Source organism: Clavelina lepadiformis, chromosome 3 (genome assembly GCF_947623445.1).
Source record: "Clavelina lepadiformis chromosome 3, kaClaLepa1.1, whole genome shotgun sequence".
Classification (NCBI taxonomy): Eukaryota; Metazoa; Chordata; class Ascidiacea; order Aplousobranchia; family Clavelinidae; genus Clavelina; species Clavelina lepadiformis.
Window position 1 is genome coordinate 22,775,344 of NC_135242.1, and position 19,445 is coordinate 22,794,788.

At 41.3% G+C, this 19,445-nt stretch overlaps 1 protein-coding gene across 1 annotated transcript; it reads right to left on the minus strand.

The window, feature by feature from the left end:
• Positions 1–3,903: 3,903 nt before the first annotated feature.
• On the minus strand, positions 3,904–19,415 carry LOC143448940 (uncharacterized). The gene is made up of 9 exons (XM_076948908.1): positions 17,983–19,415; positions 12,884–13,251; positions 11,814–12,501; positions 11,578–11,722; positions 8,935–9,048; positions 6,203–6,342; positions 5,863–6,006; positions 5,626–5,766; positions 3,904–5,496 (listed from the first exon to the last, which is right to left on the minus strand). The coding sequence occupies exons 1-9, from the start codon at positions 19,216–19,218 to the stop codon at positions 4,822–4,824; spliced, it is 3,651 nt and encodes a 1,216-aa protein (XP_076805023.1). The 5' UTR covers positions 19,219–19,415; the 3' UTR covers positions 3,904–4,821.
• Between the last annotated feature and the right edge of the window lie 30 nt (positions 19,416–19,445).

Consider the following 19,445-nt stretch of genomic DNA (forward strand, 5'->3'; position numbering starts at 1 on the left):
AGAAATCAGAAGTAGGTCGAGAAAGCACTAACATCATACTATGGCTATGGTCGAGGTGATTTTGAGCTTTAGTAGGCCAAGCATGTTGGAGCTTTTAATTCGCCATTTGGAAGACGGGGTGCAGCACGGCCAAAATCGGTGTCCCAAGTGCAAAATGGTGTACTAGGTGCATTGTTCGGGTCTAGTATACCAGTGTACAACCACAGGATGCATTTGTAATATTTGTATACTAGACCCCATTTTTTAGACTGCACTGAGAACTAGCCGAAACACGAAGCCTATGGGTCTTTGTATAAAAGGAAACATTCAGGTGTATAAAGCACAGTCTTGAAAAATCTCGAGGGTGCGTGCTTTCCACTGTGAACATTTAATTCGTTTTATTCCACCCTAAGCTGCTAGGCTATAGGCCTACAGCCGAACATACATAATATCATTATAGAGGGCGTGTATAACATTTGTACAGAAAAAGGAAAAACTACAGGTATAGGCCTATAATCATGAATATGCAACGTCTTGTCTTCTGTGCAAACTCAAGGCTTTTTGATAGAAATGTAGACAATATAGGCTACCAATCGTGTATCTACAATGCGTGCGGAAGATTTTCTTCCGCACGCACTACATTCAGAACTGAATATGAAGTTAGGTTAATTGAAAACTTTTAAATGTAAAACAATGAGGCGTACAACTGGCCAGAAGCTCGAGCCTAGGCTACAGGGCTAAGCTATAAGCCTATCTGGTCGAGGTAACTGTCACTACTACACAAAAACAATACGGAAAAGCCGCCGTTCATAAACAACTGTATGCAAATATATTTTAACTTGCAAACAACAACAAAAACAAAATTTTGTTTAACTATAAGCTGCTCTAAATTTAATCCAGGCAGTTGGTAAAATTGGTAGCGAAATTACTTTTCTGGCAAAAAGAAATTAAAAGCGCAATGGCGGGAAACGGGAAGATACCTTCTAAGAATAAACGTTTTGCTTGAATTGTTTAATTTTGAGAAAATCATCTGAAATTTGTAACTAAAATTTCTCAAAATACTACTTTGTTTATAAAATAATAACGTTTTGCGTTTTAATTGTCAATGTAATGTAAAAAATTTAATTTAATAAAATAATATCACCTTTCCCTTTAAGTAATTTTGCTTGTTTTCGCGGTGATAATGTCACGTGATTTGAAACACAAAAGTTTTCCTTTTCAATCAATAAATTTATTTTTGGTAATCGCCCGATTGATATGGTGTGGACGCAAAAAACACTGCAACTTGAGAAAGGTATGCACTAACCTTTAATGCACTGGAAATCTGGTGTTTTAACTCGATAGAAAGAATTACATGTTGCACTTGAAAGGGTACTAATTATATGCTATGCTTGTTAAAAGACTTCTTCCACACTCTGATTCCATTGCTTGAACTAAATATGTCCACTAATGAGAGTTGCAGAGCTAAGAATTTTATCTGCGAGCAATGATATTGCCTATAGGGCAGCAGTGGATTTTAACTGTTATATGTGCACGCATCCCTTGGGTTTTAATAAAATTTACCTAAAATCTCTGTATAAAATGACTTACGGAAGTAAACGAATTTATAATGAGTTAATTGATATGAAACACAATGCAGTTGTAATAAATATAATAGAACAATGCGTTAAAAATTTAATTTGTTACTCTATAAACTTTCAACAAAAGTAAATAAACCTTACACTAACGCTTTTTTCTGTTACACCTAGGCCTATACTATACACTTTATACAGCATTGATTTAACACCGTGTCTACTGCTTTGGCGCTTCGTACCTCCAGTTAAAAATTAGTGGCCAAGTAGGGTGACCGGCTAACCGCCTTGTCATTAAAAAATGCATAAAAAAATTAAATATATTTTTATGAAAATTTCATTTCATTCATCACGGTGTGGATATCAAAATTTCACACTAAAAGCAATGATCACTTGTTAACACCAGTAGCGCACTAATTTATCTAAAAGAGCACGTTCTGTCGAAAAATTTGCAACGTTTAGAAATTTTCGTTTCGTTGAAAAATATAGTTTGTCAGGGAATAAGTTTGTCAAAATAAGCAACCTAACTTTCACACTGTTTACTGTACTAATTGACTAAAACATCTTCAACTGTCTTAGGATAACCTTTATGACATCTATTGCCATTAAAGTGTTCAAATTAACAGCGTGCGTGAAAGTTTAAACCAGCTTTTAACCTGTTTAATAAGTAAACAAAAGTTTAATAGGTTTGCGAAACTAGACCAAAATTATTTTTGGTTATCAATTAAACAAAGCCCGGTTTTTAACAATTGTACAAGTTGTGAACATTTCAGACTATACATAACCACTAAAAGCGCTAATGAGTAACTGCAAGATGCTTTTTGATTTGTACGCCATGCGTTCAGTACAGATGTTGAATTGATATAGTATTGAAACTAACAAGCACGTATGACAATTTTAATAGGATTAATTATTGGTAGACGACATCAGACATTTTCATTCAGACTTAAAAATAGCCTACATTCATAACTACGCTTAAGAAGCAATAGAAAATGCAAGGACGTTAGTTGGCTGCGAATTTTCGTTTGATTGGGTAATAGCACTCGCTTTGCTTGACTTTTAGATTAATTTCCATTCTTGAAAGCTGTGTTTTCAAGTAAATGCCATAAGTTACAGCAAAGTAGCCCAACCGCCACAACATTTCCAGAGTAGGCTATCATTAAGAAACGTAAGTCTATGCATGAATGAGTAAATCTCCAGCCATATAGGCGAAACTTCATCTTAGGAATTCAGACTATGTTGAAAGCTGAGCGCCAAAATATTTCAAATTCCGTCGAAAATTAACAATGCCCACGAGTAGGAAGGTTTGACCCGTGGCACGGAAAGACGACCTCAACCTTGTTTAGTTTAATTGATGTTAAGCCAAAAAGGTTCAAAGAGAATTCAAAAAAATTATACGGCATAGTGGGTCTGTGATAGTCTATAATACAGAAACATTCTTCAAAACTATAAAAGGTTGCTTGCCTTTATTGAGTGTAATGACAGGGGAAGCAGTATGTTAAATGTAAATGTTATTACGCCCGCTATGTTCTATAATCTTGTTCAATTCTCTTTGGCTTAACATCAGTTAAACTAAACCAAGTTGTTAACCAGGTTATTAACCTAGTTGTAGAAAAACTGCGCGCAAAGTGCTAGTTGTAAATTGAATCAAACCGTTTCCAGGAAACGGCTGTGCCCTTCTGCCGGCATGCTTGAAAAAATGGAGCAAAATTAGGCGAAAGAATTTTTATTGGGTCCGCAAAAAACGCGGCAATAACGTCTGTTGCTTCATTTGTTGGAATGAATTATTTTTCAAAAAACAACCATTAGAACAAAAAAAAATACAAGCAATTATCTCATTTACAGATGTTTTGCTAACCCGTGATTATTGCGAAAATGTGTTTATTGAAAGTAAATTTTATTTATTCTTGCTTTTATTTGCTCAAACAGGGGACACGACGGTCGTTTTTTTAGCGATCCGATTCTTGAGCGATTTCTTATTAATTCCAAGTAAAACTCTATCATACGCCTTTCGCCAAGTGCTCCTAATACCCTCTTAAGCATGCAAGAATGAAAGGATCGTGGCCTGGTAGAGTGGTCGACTTCAAATTGTCATCCGTCAGCACAGCATCCAGAGTGCTTGGCATTTTCTTGCCATTTCAAGACATCATTATAGGACACCCTGGTCTATGCACCTTGCAGTGCTGTATCGCGTTAGATAACATGTACAGGTTATACAAGCCCTCTGTGGTGTACCAAGCATTTTTGTCAATATGTTTATCATCAATAGGACATTTTTGTCAGGCCTGCATAACTTCTGCATTCACTGCTAGCCTACAAACTAATCAATATACAACATAAAAGACCACTATGACAACATTAAACGGGTTTTATTAGTGTTAATTGCGTTTACTGGGGACACTTTGAAACAAGTGGACAATACCAAGAAAACGATAAAAGCATGACAAAAGTAGGTATAAACTATAAAGTAATCATAGGAGGGGTAAAAGTTGAAAAGTTACACCTATTTACGTGACCCCTCTGCAAATAAATAGAACAGGGAAAAACGAGGGAAACGTTGCGGTTTAAATGGGTAAAAAGACGGGCAAGAAATGCGAGCAGAAAAACAAACTGTAGCTGAGGAGGCAAAAGTTAGCGGAGGTTTGAGCAAATCATCAGAAGCGGATTACCATGAAACACCTGATGTGAGAAGCTGGAAAACACACTCTGTGTAAAATTGTTCTCAAAGGTCGAAAAGCGTAAAAAAATATCTTCTGCGTCGGCAACGTAGGAATCGGAAGGTATGTCGCGATCACTGCAAAAACGCCATCATTTGTGTAAGCTAAGAAGGAAAAAACTGAAAAGCTGAAAGCATACATACTGCCAGGAAAGACCAACAATACAACCGAACCTATAGAACATTGCACATTGAAAAAGGAGGACGCGTTCGAATATGAACTCGAACTTGTTATTTGAGGTACGGGTGAAGCTAAGCCAGAAGGCCCCGGTAAAATACTTTACAAGAATGTTTTTCAGAGTAAGCTAACTCACCACGATGTGAAGTATTTAATTCGAAAAAAAGAGCGTTGCCAAGCGTTAAAGATTAAAGAAAACTATCGCCAAGTTTTTACGATCAGTGACGTTTGAGATATAAAAGTTTCGATTCAAAACGGAGGAACTTTTTATGAGACAAACAATACAACGAACCTGGTTAGTATGCAGATGCAAAATTAACGCTCATGAAACAAAAAAGGATCCAGGAACGCGAAACGTATTCTCGGCAAAACGTCACCTACGCGTTCATGGATGTTAAAACGTCCGCGGACCTATTTCGCCGGAAAGGTCCAACGTGAATAATGTCGCGGGTAGAAGGGCAGACGGATTCGGCGGGCACTGGAAAATGGACGGAGGAACGTTCGGTGTTCGGAGTTGGTGACCCCGAGGATTGTTGGGAGTGGTAACCCTCCGAAGGGGTACTGGTTATTACATTGTCACCAGTCTGGGAACCGCACTCACTTGTAGTGGCGTTTAAGTCACTGGGCAGCACCTTTTCACAGAGTGAGTCTTGGCCGACAGATATCTCGTTCAAAAACTTGCTCTCATCCGGCGTCTGACATGCGCAGTCGGTCTTCGAACTTCCGCTTCCGTTGGGAAAGGAAGAAGCAGAAACGATTTGGTGGCAGTGCTTTTTACTTTCTACAAAGTCGGCGTTGTCGAAGTTTACCAAATCCTCATGATCAATCGCCCTTGATTCCGTCTCGCAGGAGGATAAACGATCCCTGCTCTCCGCTTGCTCGTTGAGGAATGGAAGGATGCATTTCCTCAGAGAAAGCTTGTCGAATCCAGGGTCGGACGCGGTGTGTCGGTGGTTCCTTAAAGCCTTGTACAAGCGTTTCGGTTCGTCTCTATTTTTCCCCTTGGACTGAACGTAATGCAGCAGGCCGTGCTCGATGTACATGTGCTGCCACTGCGGAGAAAAAAAAACGCGATTTACCGGGTTTGAAAATGTAAGCGTACGCTACGGAGCAAACGAACAGATCATGCAAGTTTGGGTTTTATCAACCTATGTTTAATGACGTCACTTCCTGTTTCTCACCTTGAGCATTTCCGCTTTCGCTCCCAGCATTTGCCCCTCCCTGTTGGAGTAGACTTCTATGGGAGGAAGATTAACTGCGAGGTCAGAAACATCCATCTCACTGATACCTTCATCGTTGGATGAAGTGGACTTCGACGGACGCTGAGAAAAACAAAACTCGTTCAACCTCTGCCCGCATAGGTGGAACAGGAACATTGTTGTTTGTGACGAACTGTAAACGTCATTGAAATCTTTTACCTGTTGGGTGAGCTGTCGACGCAACCGATTTCTGAGCTCTCTCTCAATCTCCAGCCTCTCGTCAATAATCTTCTGAAGAGATCCAAGATGCTCTGACAACTGCTCCGTGTAGACATCCACCTTGTTATCCTGGAGGAATTTCTCCTGAACGGAGGAAAATTTCAACGTTACTTATTTATCCCGTATCAATCGTAAGAAATATTTGAACATTTTATCTTATGAATCGTTTGAAATGTTTAGTTGCAATCATCATAACTCATATTTATCAATATAACTATCAGCCACCATTTCTAATTGAACAACATTTTAGTACCACAGGGAGTCCTATACAACTAGCTACCTTAATCACTCTGATGGTGCCTTCAGCTTTTTCGAGTGACGTTCTGAGGTGTTCGTTGTCGACTTTCTCTTCCGAGAGTCGCTCTCTGTACTCTTCCAGTTCCTCCTGGAGTTGGCGTTCTTTCTCAGCCAGTTTCCGATCTAGAAAAAGAAGGATTTTATCGTTTGGAAACACTGGAAAAATACTACTTAACGTTTGGCCTAATAGATGACATCATTTCGACGACCACACCTACACGATATTTCCGATCAGCCGAAAATATGGAGCGCAAATCACCGCATCTTCCATAACTAACACGATTTTAGCCGCAACAACGCCAGTTTAAGGCGATTATGAGCTTCAAAAAATGAAAGCCCACGTTCTGCTCGACCAAGTGCTGGTTGCGGTATCACGTACATCTGACAAAACGTGAAACATACTAGACCACATAAACTTTATGTTGGGATTATTCGACCGAACGTGCTTGATCGCTGTTACAGCAAGCTCTAATTTTAAAGTTCACAATTTTCGAAATGCGTGCGTTTGATTAAAACACATCTGCGATTATTCTCATAATAAAAATTGCGATTCTCACAAATTACATCCTGACCATAACTTTATTACATATGTCTTGAAAAGCCCGCAATCCGGCAAAACATGTCAGTTTACTATTTGATCGCTGAATAATATTGATGCCTCGTTTCCCGCTAAGTACTTGTTTTGACAGGAGTGCGGGCAAATTAACGTGCCTTAAGTGAAAACTCATAGGAAAAACTCTCCAAGGGAATTGGTAATTGTCTGAGTGAATTAGGCCGGCTTGTTCAGGACGTTTACTCTTTCTTGCCCTGGTAGAATTTTGGGGGTGAACGACCGCTTTTGATGATGACAATACTAGGCCATGCCCAAACGGCGGACTAAACAAGATTACTCACACCCAAAACTGGAAGGCACTCGCGCCTATAATCGCCGGAACACAAATTTACATGATCCAGACGACCAGCAGACATATAGTGCTTAGGAGAAAAGCACGAGATGGCGTTAAAAGTGGTTTTTCGTTTAGATTAGCAACCTATAAAGGCGCTAGTCTAATGTTGAAAGAATTTCATCACATCGAAGTCCTTTCAATATTTCTTAACAGATCGCTGGTCGTCGTTAACTCCGAAGGCGTCGGATTAACAAAACCAAAGTGAAGGAAAACCCCCATAAAGGCAATTGTATCACTTAAAGTAGCCTACGTAAGCACAGCATGCAGATATCTATCTGACACAAAAGCTGATGGGACAATGGCCAATTCTGTTTCGCCAGAAAACTATAGATAAATATATACTACATTAAATTTCGTGTCGCGTGTTGTATGGAAATGTTTAAGCCAGGCATGCACAACATACGGCCCGCGGGCCGCATGCGGCCCGCGAAACCTTTTCATGCGGCCCACGAGATATTCCGTGATTTCGCTCATTCAGGCATTTTCTCCACGGTTACAGTTACATAATCAACGAATCCGATGCTTTACCGCCGCTAAGCGTTAAAAACAACTAGATACTGTAGTGCGAGAGGCAACCGTCTCTTGACAGTAACCATCTTCTCAACGATATCTCTTATTCAACGGTTAATCGGTCACATTATATAAAGTAGGCTACACGTTAGTTACAACAACGTTAGCACGCGGCCCGCGAAAAATATTTTTTCGCTAAAACGGCCCGTGTACTGTTTTGAGTTGTGCATGCCTGGTTTAAGCTAAAGAAAACCAAAATCACCACCGTACCGCGATACAGCACTTGAAATACTTGAGTATGTATTAGTTGAATGGAATGTTTTATATCTCATGCACAAGCGATGAATCATTGCTGGGAAGCGCCAGTCAAATTATTGTCAAACTGCGCATAGTCTAACTAACGCCACCTACCAAAGGCCGATACTTAATTTCAATTGAAGATGATTTCATTTCGCCAACACCAGATGTCGGTGCGGTATGTGTATGTTTGCGTTCCTTATGTAATAATTATCTCGCGATGACGTGACAAAGGTAGCAATTATGACGGCGATACACTTCATTTCGCAAATGCCCTTCCCAAAGCGGGCATGATGGGCAATCGCCGCCATCATTATTTTATCACAAACAGTTATTTAATAATAATTATGACCAATTAACAAGAATATCCTGAAGGTACGAAGTTACCGACTTTGTTCTATGGTCAACGAATGATAATTTTCGGGAAATTATGATCGAAATTGTTAACTAGCAAAGTCAGGTACGCCTAAGGACAGACCTAACACTTTAACTGTACAGGGTTGCGGCGTGAAACGATTCATTAAATACTAGACGTCTGCAACCGAACAAAACGGTCGGTTCAGGAAAGGCAAAACCACACAGCTGCACATCTGAAACGATATTGATACGGAGTTTTTAAACAAGGTAAAGTTGTGCAAAATCGCTTGTAATAACACAGCAGCTGCTGCAGATACAGATCCACCGCTTTTAGTACATGCTGCCGCAGTTAGGCCATTGAACACAACCGTTGTCTTAAAAAGAAAATTCCAGTCATACCGAAAATAGCTCAGTCGATATTTGCTGCTTAAATGGACGAAATATTTGCCGGATTACAATCTTAACCGAGTTTTTTCGGATGGCTAAATTTGTAAACCTATACGAAGTCGCGAAAAAATTCCTTTCAGCGATTTTTTGAAAATATGCTTTTAGGGCGCACGAAGCGTTCTAATACCACCATAAAATAAATTTCTAAAAATCTTACTTTTCGCTTCGTAATTTTCAATGACGCCGCTCTCTCTTGTGACGACGTTGCTTTCTTCCATTGATGACGTCATATCCATGGTTTGGAGTCTCTCGGTCAAGAGCATAACTTTATCTAAAAAAAAAAATCAGACTTAACGAATTTTCAAAACCACCAGTGACGAATCGCAACAGGTGATGATTTGATGTACAGTCGATGGACTAAAAACAATCGAAAACGAAATGATACGAGTTGGAGTATTAAGCTTGGATGGTTTGATATGTTCCTTGGCATCATGTGAGATCGACAACTAATTCTACATTGATGACTTCAGCGTTTATCTGCGACGAAAGACGCATTGTGTGGTCACAAATGAAACCATTGAGCATTATCCCAAGGGAAAACGCTAAATCCTCGGAGCACCTGTTCCCAGTGTGAGCCTGTTTGTGAATCTTATTCAAATTGACCCGAAAGTCAATATTGATGGAGGTGTCCAACCATGGTTCTAATTTATCTATTATTTGCCGTTAATGACACAAAAGAATTTCAAAATCCAGCTGCTCAGTGCTTTCCTATCTTGGTTGTACAATCGATTTGGGGAAGCCATTTCACACATATCGCGCTTTTAAGCATTGTTGGCCAGGTTTGATGAACGAAATGCCTGGTAGTCTAAGCCGGTATCAACGATGCCATCAAACCATCGCCGACCGACAAGCTGGAAACGGTAAGACTGCATTTCATAAACCATTTTCAATAGGGTTTTCAGGCCATAGACGTGTTGTGTAAAACTTCAAAGAAATTCGGTCGCCAAATCGATTACATTAGACTTCTGCCGTCACAAAACAATTCCTGTTACGCAATAAAAGGCTGGTATCAAACGAACAATGACAGTTTACTGTAAACCCTATGCGCACAGTTCGAAATTTTTTTGGTATTTGTCAGCCATACGTGGTATGTCAGATGGTATTCGCATAACTCTGTATTCAATATCATCACCTCACCACGATGGTATCATTGGTATTTGATTACCTGTATTTCTGAATGCCTTCTACAGAAAATTATGCAACTAAAATACGCGTTTCGTTCACTTTATTATCACACAACAATATAAAAATGTCGTAAGAATGTGAACTATGCCGTCTGCTTAATGCTGTTTTGGTCCTATATTCGTTAAGACCGCGAGTATACCGTTGAAGATAGAGCACTATAAATAAACGTCGAATGCGCAAGTCTTAATTTCACGACTAAGGCGACACAGATATGGTTCTAACCTCAGCAACAGCCAGGAGTGCAAGCGATATCTGGTGCGTAAGTGGCGTGATAATTCCGAGTTATTTATTGTCCGTATTGTTAGAGACAACTCCATGACATCACGTGCGCTAAGTTGGCTGCGAAAACGGCAAGCCCGCGCGTGAGCAACAAATAAATTACCGTAGTCAACAACTCAAACTTAGAAAAGTGACAAAATCGCTTTAATTGGCCTGTGGTCTACGCCTGAAGTGAACAGTACCCTAAATTGATCGCCAAGCTCACAGTCGGTGTTATTTCCTCTTAACGAAGATTAATTTGCGAATTAAACCCTCTCTAAGGGGATAATTATATCAAGTGCGAGAAGCCTTCTGCGTTAAACTGCAGCGTTAAAGCGCACTTTACGCGAAAGCCGGACGTACAAACAGATTTTAAACGCGGCATTATAAAGGGAAAATATGTTAGTTACAACTTTTGACCCTTAACACACGTTAACACGTAACCAAAGAGACTTTGGTCACAGGTTTACACTTAACTGAGTTTAAACGCACACTGGAGTCGTTTGAGACGCGAGGGCGGCAAAAAATCATTCAATTCTAACATAAAAACGTATCTTGAATGCAACCATATTTTGCCGGTAAGTGGATATCAAATCGCCGCTGTTCAGCATTGGAACAACCTGTTATTAGCCCTGTTTTCGTAGATACACCCAGAATTCGATTTTTTGGCGCGCAGCATTGTGACGAAATAACAGCACAAGCACGTGAAAAACAGATTCTTCAAAATGGATTATTTGTAAAAGTTTCGTCTATTACGAATACGACTGGACCAAAAATAACAAGGCAATTTTTAACATCATTTGAACCAATCGCTTTGTACAAAACAGCTGCGAGAGCAAGTTAGGTTTATTTATAATATGGCAGATGAAAAGACTTAATGCGATTCTCCCCTAGAACGACGTTAAACGTCGATGATCGACTTCTCCAACGAACAAGAAGCCAAAACGCCGATGTCATGACGTCATGTTCATTGACGTAATAGACCAAACACAAAATATTTACTTCATCCATCAAAAGCGAAATTGCTGGGTGTAAGATATTTTATGTGCAAGCCTAAAACGCAAATATGCTTGGAAGCAACTGAAATTTTATGTCAAGTTTAGAGACTTGACAAAGGATATTATCATCCAGTTGGCAATTTATATTTGAAAACTTATAAGAATGGTCGCATACACTTCGGCTGCGAGTGGGAATATCAAATATTAGGCAAGCGTTTATATTTTGTCCAACAATGCGAGATGCGTACATTAATCAATAACAACAGTGCTTTTAAGGTGACGTTGCATACGTGACAACAATGACATACTTCGCCCAAACGTGTATAGCTATATGCACCAAATTACTGAAGCATTCTTACTTTCAAAGGAGTCTCTCTCCCTTTCAACTCTCTGTAACTTGGCGGTTAGCTGATTTCTCATTTCCTTTTCCAACATTTCTCGCTTATTGGCGGAATGCTGGAGCGCTTGATGGTCTTGGTTTATTCGCTTTAGGTCATGTTCGATCTGAAATAACAAAAAAAATGTTTGTAAAAGGAAAAATATGTAGCTGACGCAAGCAGATATGTTAAATCGGCCAAAACAATTTGCAGCTTACTTCCTCAAATCTCATCAGTTTTTGCAGAGCAGCATCCAGTCGCTTTCTGTAAGATTCGTTCTCATATAGAAGTCGCTCGGTGAGGTCTGCCGTACTGTTTGGTCGACTTCCGCCGGTGCTACTGCTGCTTCCGCTTCCGCTCGCGTTTCCGTAAGAACTTTTTGAGCTGCTGTTCCGCTTCCGGCGTCTTGCCATACGACTGGCACCGCCACTGCTGGTCGTGCTCGACGAGCTGTTAATGCTGTCGCTCTTGGTCACGCCACTGTTGTTGGCGGCGCCATAACCTTCCTGCACATAACCTTGCCCATGGGCGCCCTGCACAATGACACTGTGAACGTTATAGGGGGTTACCGGGCTACGCAGCCCCGGGTCAGGGAAGGACTGGGCGTCTGGGTAACTGGGGGTGCTGACAGCGGTCGCCGTCGAAGAAGAAGACGACGATGCGGTTGCCATAGCAACATTTCTTCCGCTGTTTCCGCTTCCGGAACGGCGAAGATAAGAACCGGAAGGACCCTGGACCTGGTGGGAGCTGTTGTTAATGTGCGAGCCCCCGACGTAGAATTGAGCGCTTTGCTGTTGACTGTATGGAGATTCCTTCGCCCCGCTGTAGAAGGGGGTCCCTCTCATGGGTGTGTTAAAGGCCCCGGTAGGCGAGGTAAGGCCCGGGCTGTTTTGAAGATTGTCGCTACTGAAAAATAAAATCGATTAACGTTAAAACCGTGCGTAGACTTCGAAGAAGCACTTAAGGCAAAAGTTTACAAACTCAGCGTTCGGTGTTCGAAGCGCAAAATGCTGGATGATCAAAATTTAGCCATTTGCGAAACAATCCAAGTTCTCGGAAATCGCATTGTTTTCACAAGCTTTTGTTAAGGTCGTGAGTTAAATTACGGTTATTGAAATGATCGAATTTTTGTAACAACAAAATGGTTTTCCTCGAACGTGAATCACGCAAAGTCGTCAGAGATAACGACTGTGTATGACGTAATAACGTAAAAAATGACCAATTGTCCAACTATAATGTGGTCATATTTTCATGCGCACAAGACACCACTAATGACATATCCCCTCACCTTCCATTTCGTTTCTTGCTGAATTGGCCCAGCGCCAAAGAGTTGGGTCTTTGCGGGTGGCCGAAGCCATTGTCCCCTGTTTCCGTTGCCCCACGAAGATTGGGGTCCACCACGACCATCATACTGGCGGGGTACGGGGGAGGTGGGGGCCTAACCCCACTCAATGCGTTGAGAAGCGGGGTGTGATTGCTCGATGTCACCTCAGTGGTTGGGTTCACCATCGGCAGTGACATCGCGGGGTAAAACGAGCCCCCGCTGGATCCGTTATGCTTCCCTGTGGGGCGTATGTAGCTGCTTTGATTGGCATTCGGGGTGTGAGGCATCGTTCCCTGATATTTCTCGGCTTCGTTGTTCTGATTCGTCGTGTTCTGAAAGTTTACAGATCAACCGATTGAAGCGACGGATTAGAGGACCTTGATCCACTTTTAAGTAGTTACAGTTTTTTTCCCTAAAACCTAGGCTGTAGCATTAAGTTGGCTGAAATAATTTACGTTAAAAGTCGCCAGCAATAACACGAGCTACGATACACACAACATTTGACATAGTTGGGGAGATTTAGGACGCATTCCCGCGCCAGTTTGAAACAACAAAGTTCCATACATAACTTATGAATGCACTTCTAAGCCTGTTTACAACGTTCCTCACGAAATATTTTACAGAAAACCCACAGGTGTATCAGGCTTAACACTGCCGCTGCCTTAGGCAAGGAGTTAACGAAAACATCCTGTGCCGCACTTCCACTGCACACACAAGCAACTAGCACTGAAATAGAAACGACGGCGATGTATTGAACGACGGAATGCGGCAGAGAAAAAAGTTGCCCGTATTAAGCCCGAGGCGTCGACGGATCGCAAAAATCTAAGGTGAGATTTTAATTATCTAAGTATAACAATTCCCACGACGTACATTCCATAGTTGAACCCCTACAGCGTCGAACCCGTTGTCATTGATTTGTTCAATGCGAGTCGATAAACAAAAGATTAACGCAATTGACATTTTGACAAAACACCCCGTAAAAACACAGCAGTAAACCGTCATCCCGCTATAGGTTGGATGTCAACGACAGAGCGTTGGAATGTGGGCAAATTTTGCCACTTTAAACTGGAGATGTTTATCTGAGCCATTCAACGTTGTGACGACTTTGTCAACGCAGCGCGAAAATAACTGCCAATATCACGGGCAGGCTTTTGTTCGTCGAGTCAGAGGTAATAAAGTGAAGTATGCTCTGCGACCTGACAGGTATTTGTACGGCGGTATTTTCATTGCGGTGCAATGTCCTGTTTTCTTGTCCCATTTTCCGAACAGCCGCTTGAGAGATCTTTTGCAGCGCTACGCGCTTACCGCGTGCAAGTATGATTGGAGTTACAATTGATACGATCATCAAGAACTTTTAAGGCGTTCTTGTAAAACGTCAACACACGCCTGCTTGCGTGCCTCGAAGAAGACCATGTTTATAGCTATATGCATGGCTGGGTCCTGTTAACACTTTGCAGAACGGTAAAAAACCTACGCGGTGGACTGGATCATTCGTTCGACAAAAATTGTGTGTTGTGGGTGTCAACAACCAATCAGGCGCGACACTGGTCGCCTCGGGTCAAAGGTGACCACGAAATGAGCATGGACCCGTTTGTACTGAAATCCCCCTTTAAATAAAAAAATTTGTTCCGTCGCTTTTCAACACTTTCAATAACCGTTTTTTTACAATATGTACTCTCCTATAGCACACTTGATAAAAAAACGCATTTATAAGGAGAAAGTATATACACGGGGACAATATATGCCAATAAGGCAATGTAAGGTAAGTGCAGCAAAGTTTGAGCCCTACTTGGCTCAATGAACCCAAAAATGTTTTTAAATCTTGATTATACTAGCCAAGTTTGGCTTCTCTACGTCAACGTTCGTGACGAGGAACCTAAATTAGATTTGGTCTATCCGCACGGGAAAAGGAACGAACGCACCCAAACAAAATCTCGATTTCCGCAGCGGAACTTGAAACGAGCAAGATGGCTTATGGCTTCTACGTAGGCTTCAGGCTTCGATTTAAGTAGCGTGTCAAGACCAACGGATTCCGCAAACCATGTAAATCGAAACATTTACGACATCACAAAATCGCACAGCAAATTTCAAATTTCCAAGATCCTCGACTTATGGCAAATTTACGAATAACGCCGCAGCTAGTGGTTTCTAAAACAATCTGAAGACATGACCAAATGCGTAATAAGTAGCCTTTGTTAGCGAACAAGTTTTACCTTGTGATGGAAGTATTTACAACGGTGACGTAGACCAAATTCTTATCTCTGAAGCTGGGCCTACTGTAAGTAAACAACTTCCACTAAGCTGGTCTATGTCAAAACATGGGTTCTCTTTCCTGCGCACTCGATAATTTCCTTTTTTTGGTCAATAACCGCTATTTCAGTGATTCCACTTGCAGTGAAGCAAATATTACTCTCCATTTTGTTGATTTTATCAATATATGGGTCTTTATTTAAGTTTGCCGAGCTTTTAGCAAACTTAAAAGAGCATCAACTTCACAAAATACCACTTATTAACGTTCTTCACATTCTCGGCATTTGCTAAACGTCAGTTACAGTGTAACATCGTCGAAATATATAGTATCTACAAATCTTCCTCGATGCCAGTATTCTTTAAATAAAAGCAATTGCTTTGCGTTAATGTCAACTCGACTTAGCTGCGGGCGAAGCGTTGAATGAATTATGACGAGCAAGTTGGGTGCCAACGGCTTGTAAGGCGAAAAAATACTCACGCAGACTGAGCATGCTGTTATGCATAACTACCTATGCCGCTAGCGCTCTCCGATCTTTAACACAGTTAAAATAACTGACAGCCAGCATTTGCTATCGTCACAGTGCAGCCTTATCAACCACAAATGCTTGTTACTGATTTAGTCCTATTATGCCTTCAACTGATAAAATACCGGCTAAAAGATTGCTGGATATAACTGACAAGGGAACTAGATTTGTCTGAGGGTTACGGTTTGCAAGTAAAAAGCCTGTACAATATATGTTAGTTTTGGTAAAAATCTCAACTGCCACTTGCCCGGGAAATTTTTTTAGTGAAATTCGCAAATCCTCCCGACGCAGACCACATTAGGTCTTAATCCGTTTAAGTTCTTTTCTAGGCAGACTTGCGCCACGCCATATACTTGCGGCGAAAATTATATCCACAAAGCCTGTAGTTAAACATAAAAATGACTTGGCACGCCTATAGTGGTAATCCGTATTAATTAAGCCGAATCCCAAAAATCCTTCTAAGTAATTAATGGTAATTATGGTCAATTTTCTAGGAAACAATCTTCTCCTTCACACTCGTACTCTCAGCATAACGAAGTAAGGTAGCAATACCAACAATCCTGCTTGGCCGTATAATCGTGACTGTTTTTAAAATGCTACCACCTGCCAGAAAGTCGTCCTAACTATACGAGGCCTTGAAAAAGAATTTATTTCTTGGCAAAGGCAGGTCACGGGCCGATTGACTTGAGTTCACCAGCGCGGAAAAAGCTAGAGACGCCATTCGCAAGGTCCAGGCTTATTTTTTAAGTCTGCGCGAGGGCTGAAAAGCTTTCAAGCGAGTTGGATATCGCACCACAACATTTACAGCCTCGGTGCTCGCTCAAGATAAGTGAAATCAGTGAAGCGTGACGTTGAGTAGAAAGGAAATTCCATGATATTAAACCCTGCTATCTGCCTCTGGTCCATTACTACAAACCCACGAACAAACGAGTAGAATGTTATCGCTTTATGTGTAACATCGACTGATCTTATTTTAGCGCAAAACGGCTTATCGTGGTTCTTTTATCCTACGAGATTTCATTGGTTGTCCATAAATGACGTTTGATGAGAATTTTTATGGACCATTACTCATTTTTAGTCCCTGTTAATTTTTTATGTTTACGTCAAAATATAAAAGCAGTCCCGATCTTTATGACAGCGATTGAGTAGGGTTTACCGTTTGATGATGACTGCTGTATATTGTGTGTTGCACGTAATAAAATTAATAGACTACACTAAACTTCCCAAAACAGTTAAAGTCAAAGTGTGAAAACGAATGAAAATCTGTCATGGTGCGAAAAACGATCGAATCATAGATCAATTGTTTTCGGGCTTCGCTGAGCATAAAAATTCTCAAATTTTGGCCAAAAAATAAAAAAAGGAAAAACGCTTGCAGTGACATCACGTTCTAAACCAGGACGATGATTTCAGCGCACAAAAATGCGGATCGGATACAGTCGATTTGCCTCCGGCGAACATTTTTCTTGCCTTATTTCTTTTAAAAGAAAACTTGCAGTTAACTCGCATTATCGCTATTTCTCTTGCAGATGGAATATAGCTTCAAGACAGGAGATAAGTCACGGAATTTCTAGAACGGCATCTCGTTGAATGCTTGAAAGGCAGCAAATATTCATCTGGCACTTCGCCTAACTAAGCAAATACGCTGCTCTTCGGGCGCTCAACTCAATTACTGCAAAAACTACGACTTTTTCCGTAATGTTTTGCCTTACCCGTTTCTCAATAATCTTAATTTCCGCAGATTCTTTCAACAATCAATTCAACTCAACTGGTCTTTGTATCAATTGAACTAAAATTGCTTTTTAACAATTTTTCTTTTTCACAAGCTGGCCGCCGGGGAATTATCACGTGATATTGGGATTCTATAAACGACACAAAAGCGGTGAAATTTTCTAATCTTGTTTATAGTTGCCAATTTATGACCTTTCGCCAAATACAATACAAACATCCACTAAATGCGCTCCAAAAATTTCAGCCATGTCCATCATAGAAATCTACGCAAGGAAGCGTTATTCTTATCAACATCCTGCCTAGAAAGATGTTATAAGATGTCTGGCGGAAGGCACTTCAATTATCGAAGTCATTATCACGTCATGGCCTTTCAGCAGAACTTACTAGCCTACTTCATTAGCACCTTTTGCCAAGTAGGCTACCTCAATGACGTTTACGCAAACAGGCCAAATTGCGATGGTCTACAAAACCATTACAACGCTCTTTCTGGTAACAGTCCATGTTTGCCTAGCCTATATGCCCGGGAATAAGAAGAGAAAACGTACAAAATGTACCTCTTACCTTTTGATAAGATTCCTGTGTGTCCTTACTGGTACCACCAGGTGCATTGGCGCCACAGGAGTTTCCAGATTGCATTGAGAACCTTCGTACTTCCGGGGTTGTTAGCTTATTTGTACATTGATTGGGGGCGGACTTGCTGGTTTTATGTTGTGAAGATGACGAGTTTTGCAGGAGATTGCTGTTTTTGAGACCAGATAACCCGGAGCAAAAATCTAAGCGTTCCAAAGGGGTGCTTTGTTGGTTTGACCCCGATTGACCCGATTGTTCTTCGAGTGACTTTAGATACACGAAGCCATCCTTATTTTGATGCAGAGAACTCGATCGCTTAACGTTGGACCCGTTCTTTTTGCTTCGAATCCCGCGCTTTTGATTATTGACGCGGATATGATCAGTGTAATAGTATTCGTCGCCCCCGCTGTTTGACTTGGGGTGACCGTTAAGTTGCATGCCGGCTTGAGAGTTTCTTGGACTTCGTGCGGATGGGCTCGAATTCGCTTGCATTGTTCTTGTAATAGTTTTCTGATCGGGGAGTCGGCAACGAGGCGAGACCGTCGGGGTACCACTAACAAAGGGGTTGTGCTTTCCGTTTTCGGGAACGGTTTTATATTGGTCCGCATCTAACTTTGCTTCCTGGTAAGACGGCGGCGGCGGCCGACCTGGGGTCTGTTCCCTGGGTCTATTGTTTTCTTGGAATTCCTTACGGTATCGCGCAAGCACCTCGTGAGCCGCAGAACGCGTTTTCGGCGTCGAAATGAAACTATCTTCGGGAGATAGTTTAGTGACATTGGCTGCCTTTCCGCGCAGATTTCCGTCAATAATTTGCTCGGGGTAACTGATATTTTTTCCGATCGTCTTCTCGTTCGATGTTTCCAGGGTGGAACGACACAGAGCATCGAGACGCGCCGCGGCGCCATCGTCGTTTCTCGGCGTTCCCGGATGCGTTGTCGGACGAAAATGTGCGCTATTTAGTCTGTGGTCAGGTCTGCTATCGACAGCGGTAGAGTTGAAAGAACAAGCATCTTCAAAGGGCTTGTCTTGCTTATCATTTCTTCCAAGTGCCGCTGTTTCAGACTCAGACTTTGTATTGACTTGAACCGTACTGTTGACCTGCAAAGGGTCATAGATTTGATGATTGCCTGGCGTATTTGTGGTCCCGTTCCCGTCAACATTCTGAAAGTGTCCCGCTAGCAAACGCTGTAAAATGCTGCCACCGCCACCAGTGTTGCTCTCAGACATCGCAAAGTACTTTCTACCAATAATACAACAGTCTAACTGACCAAATATTCGCAGTCATATATGGCAATCAATAGCAGTATATGTCGGCTAAGATTCACTTGTGGAAGCCTTGTACAAAGTCATCTTCTAGGTTTAGTTCCACAATCAGGTTTTGTAGTTGCTTAGTTTGTTTGTTACATAAACAACGTAAGGATTTCCTGTTGAAATAAGAACGTTTAAAATAATCT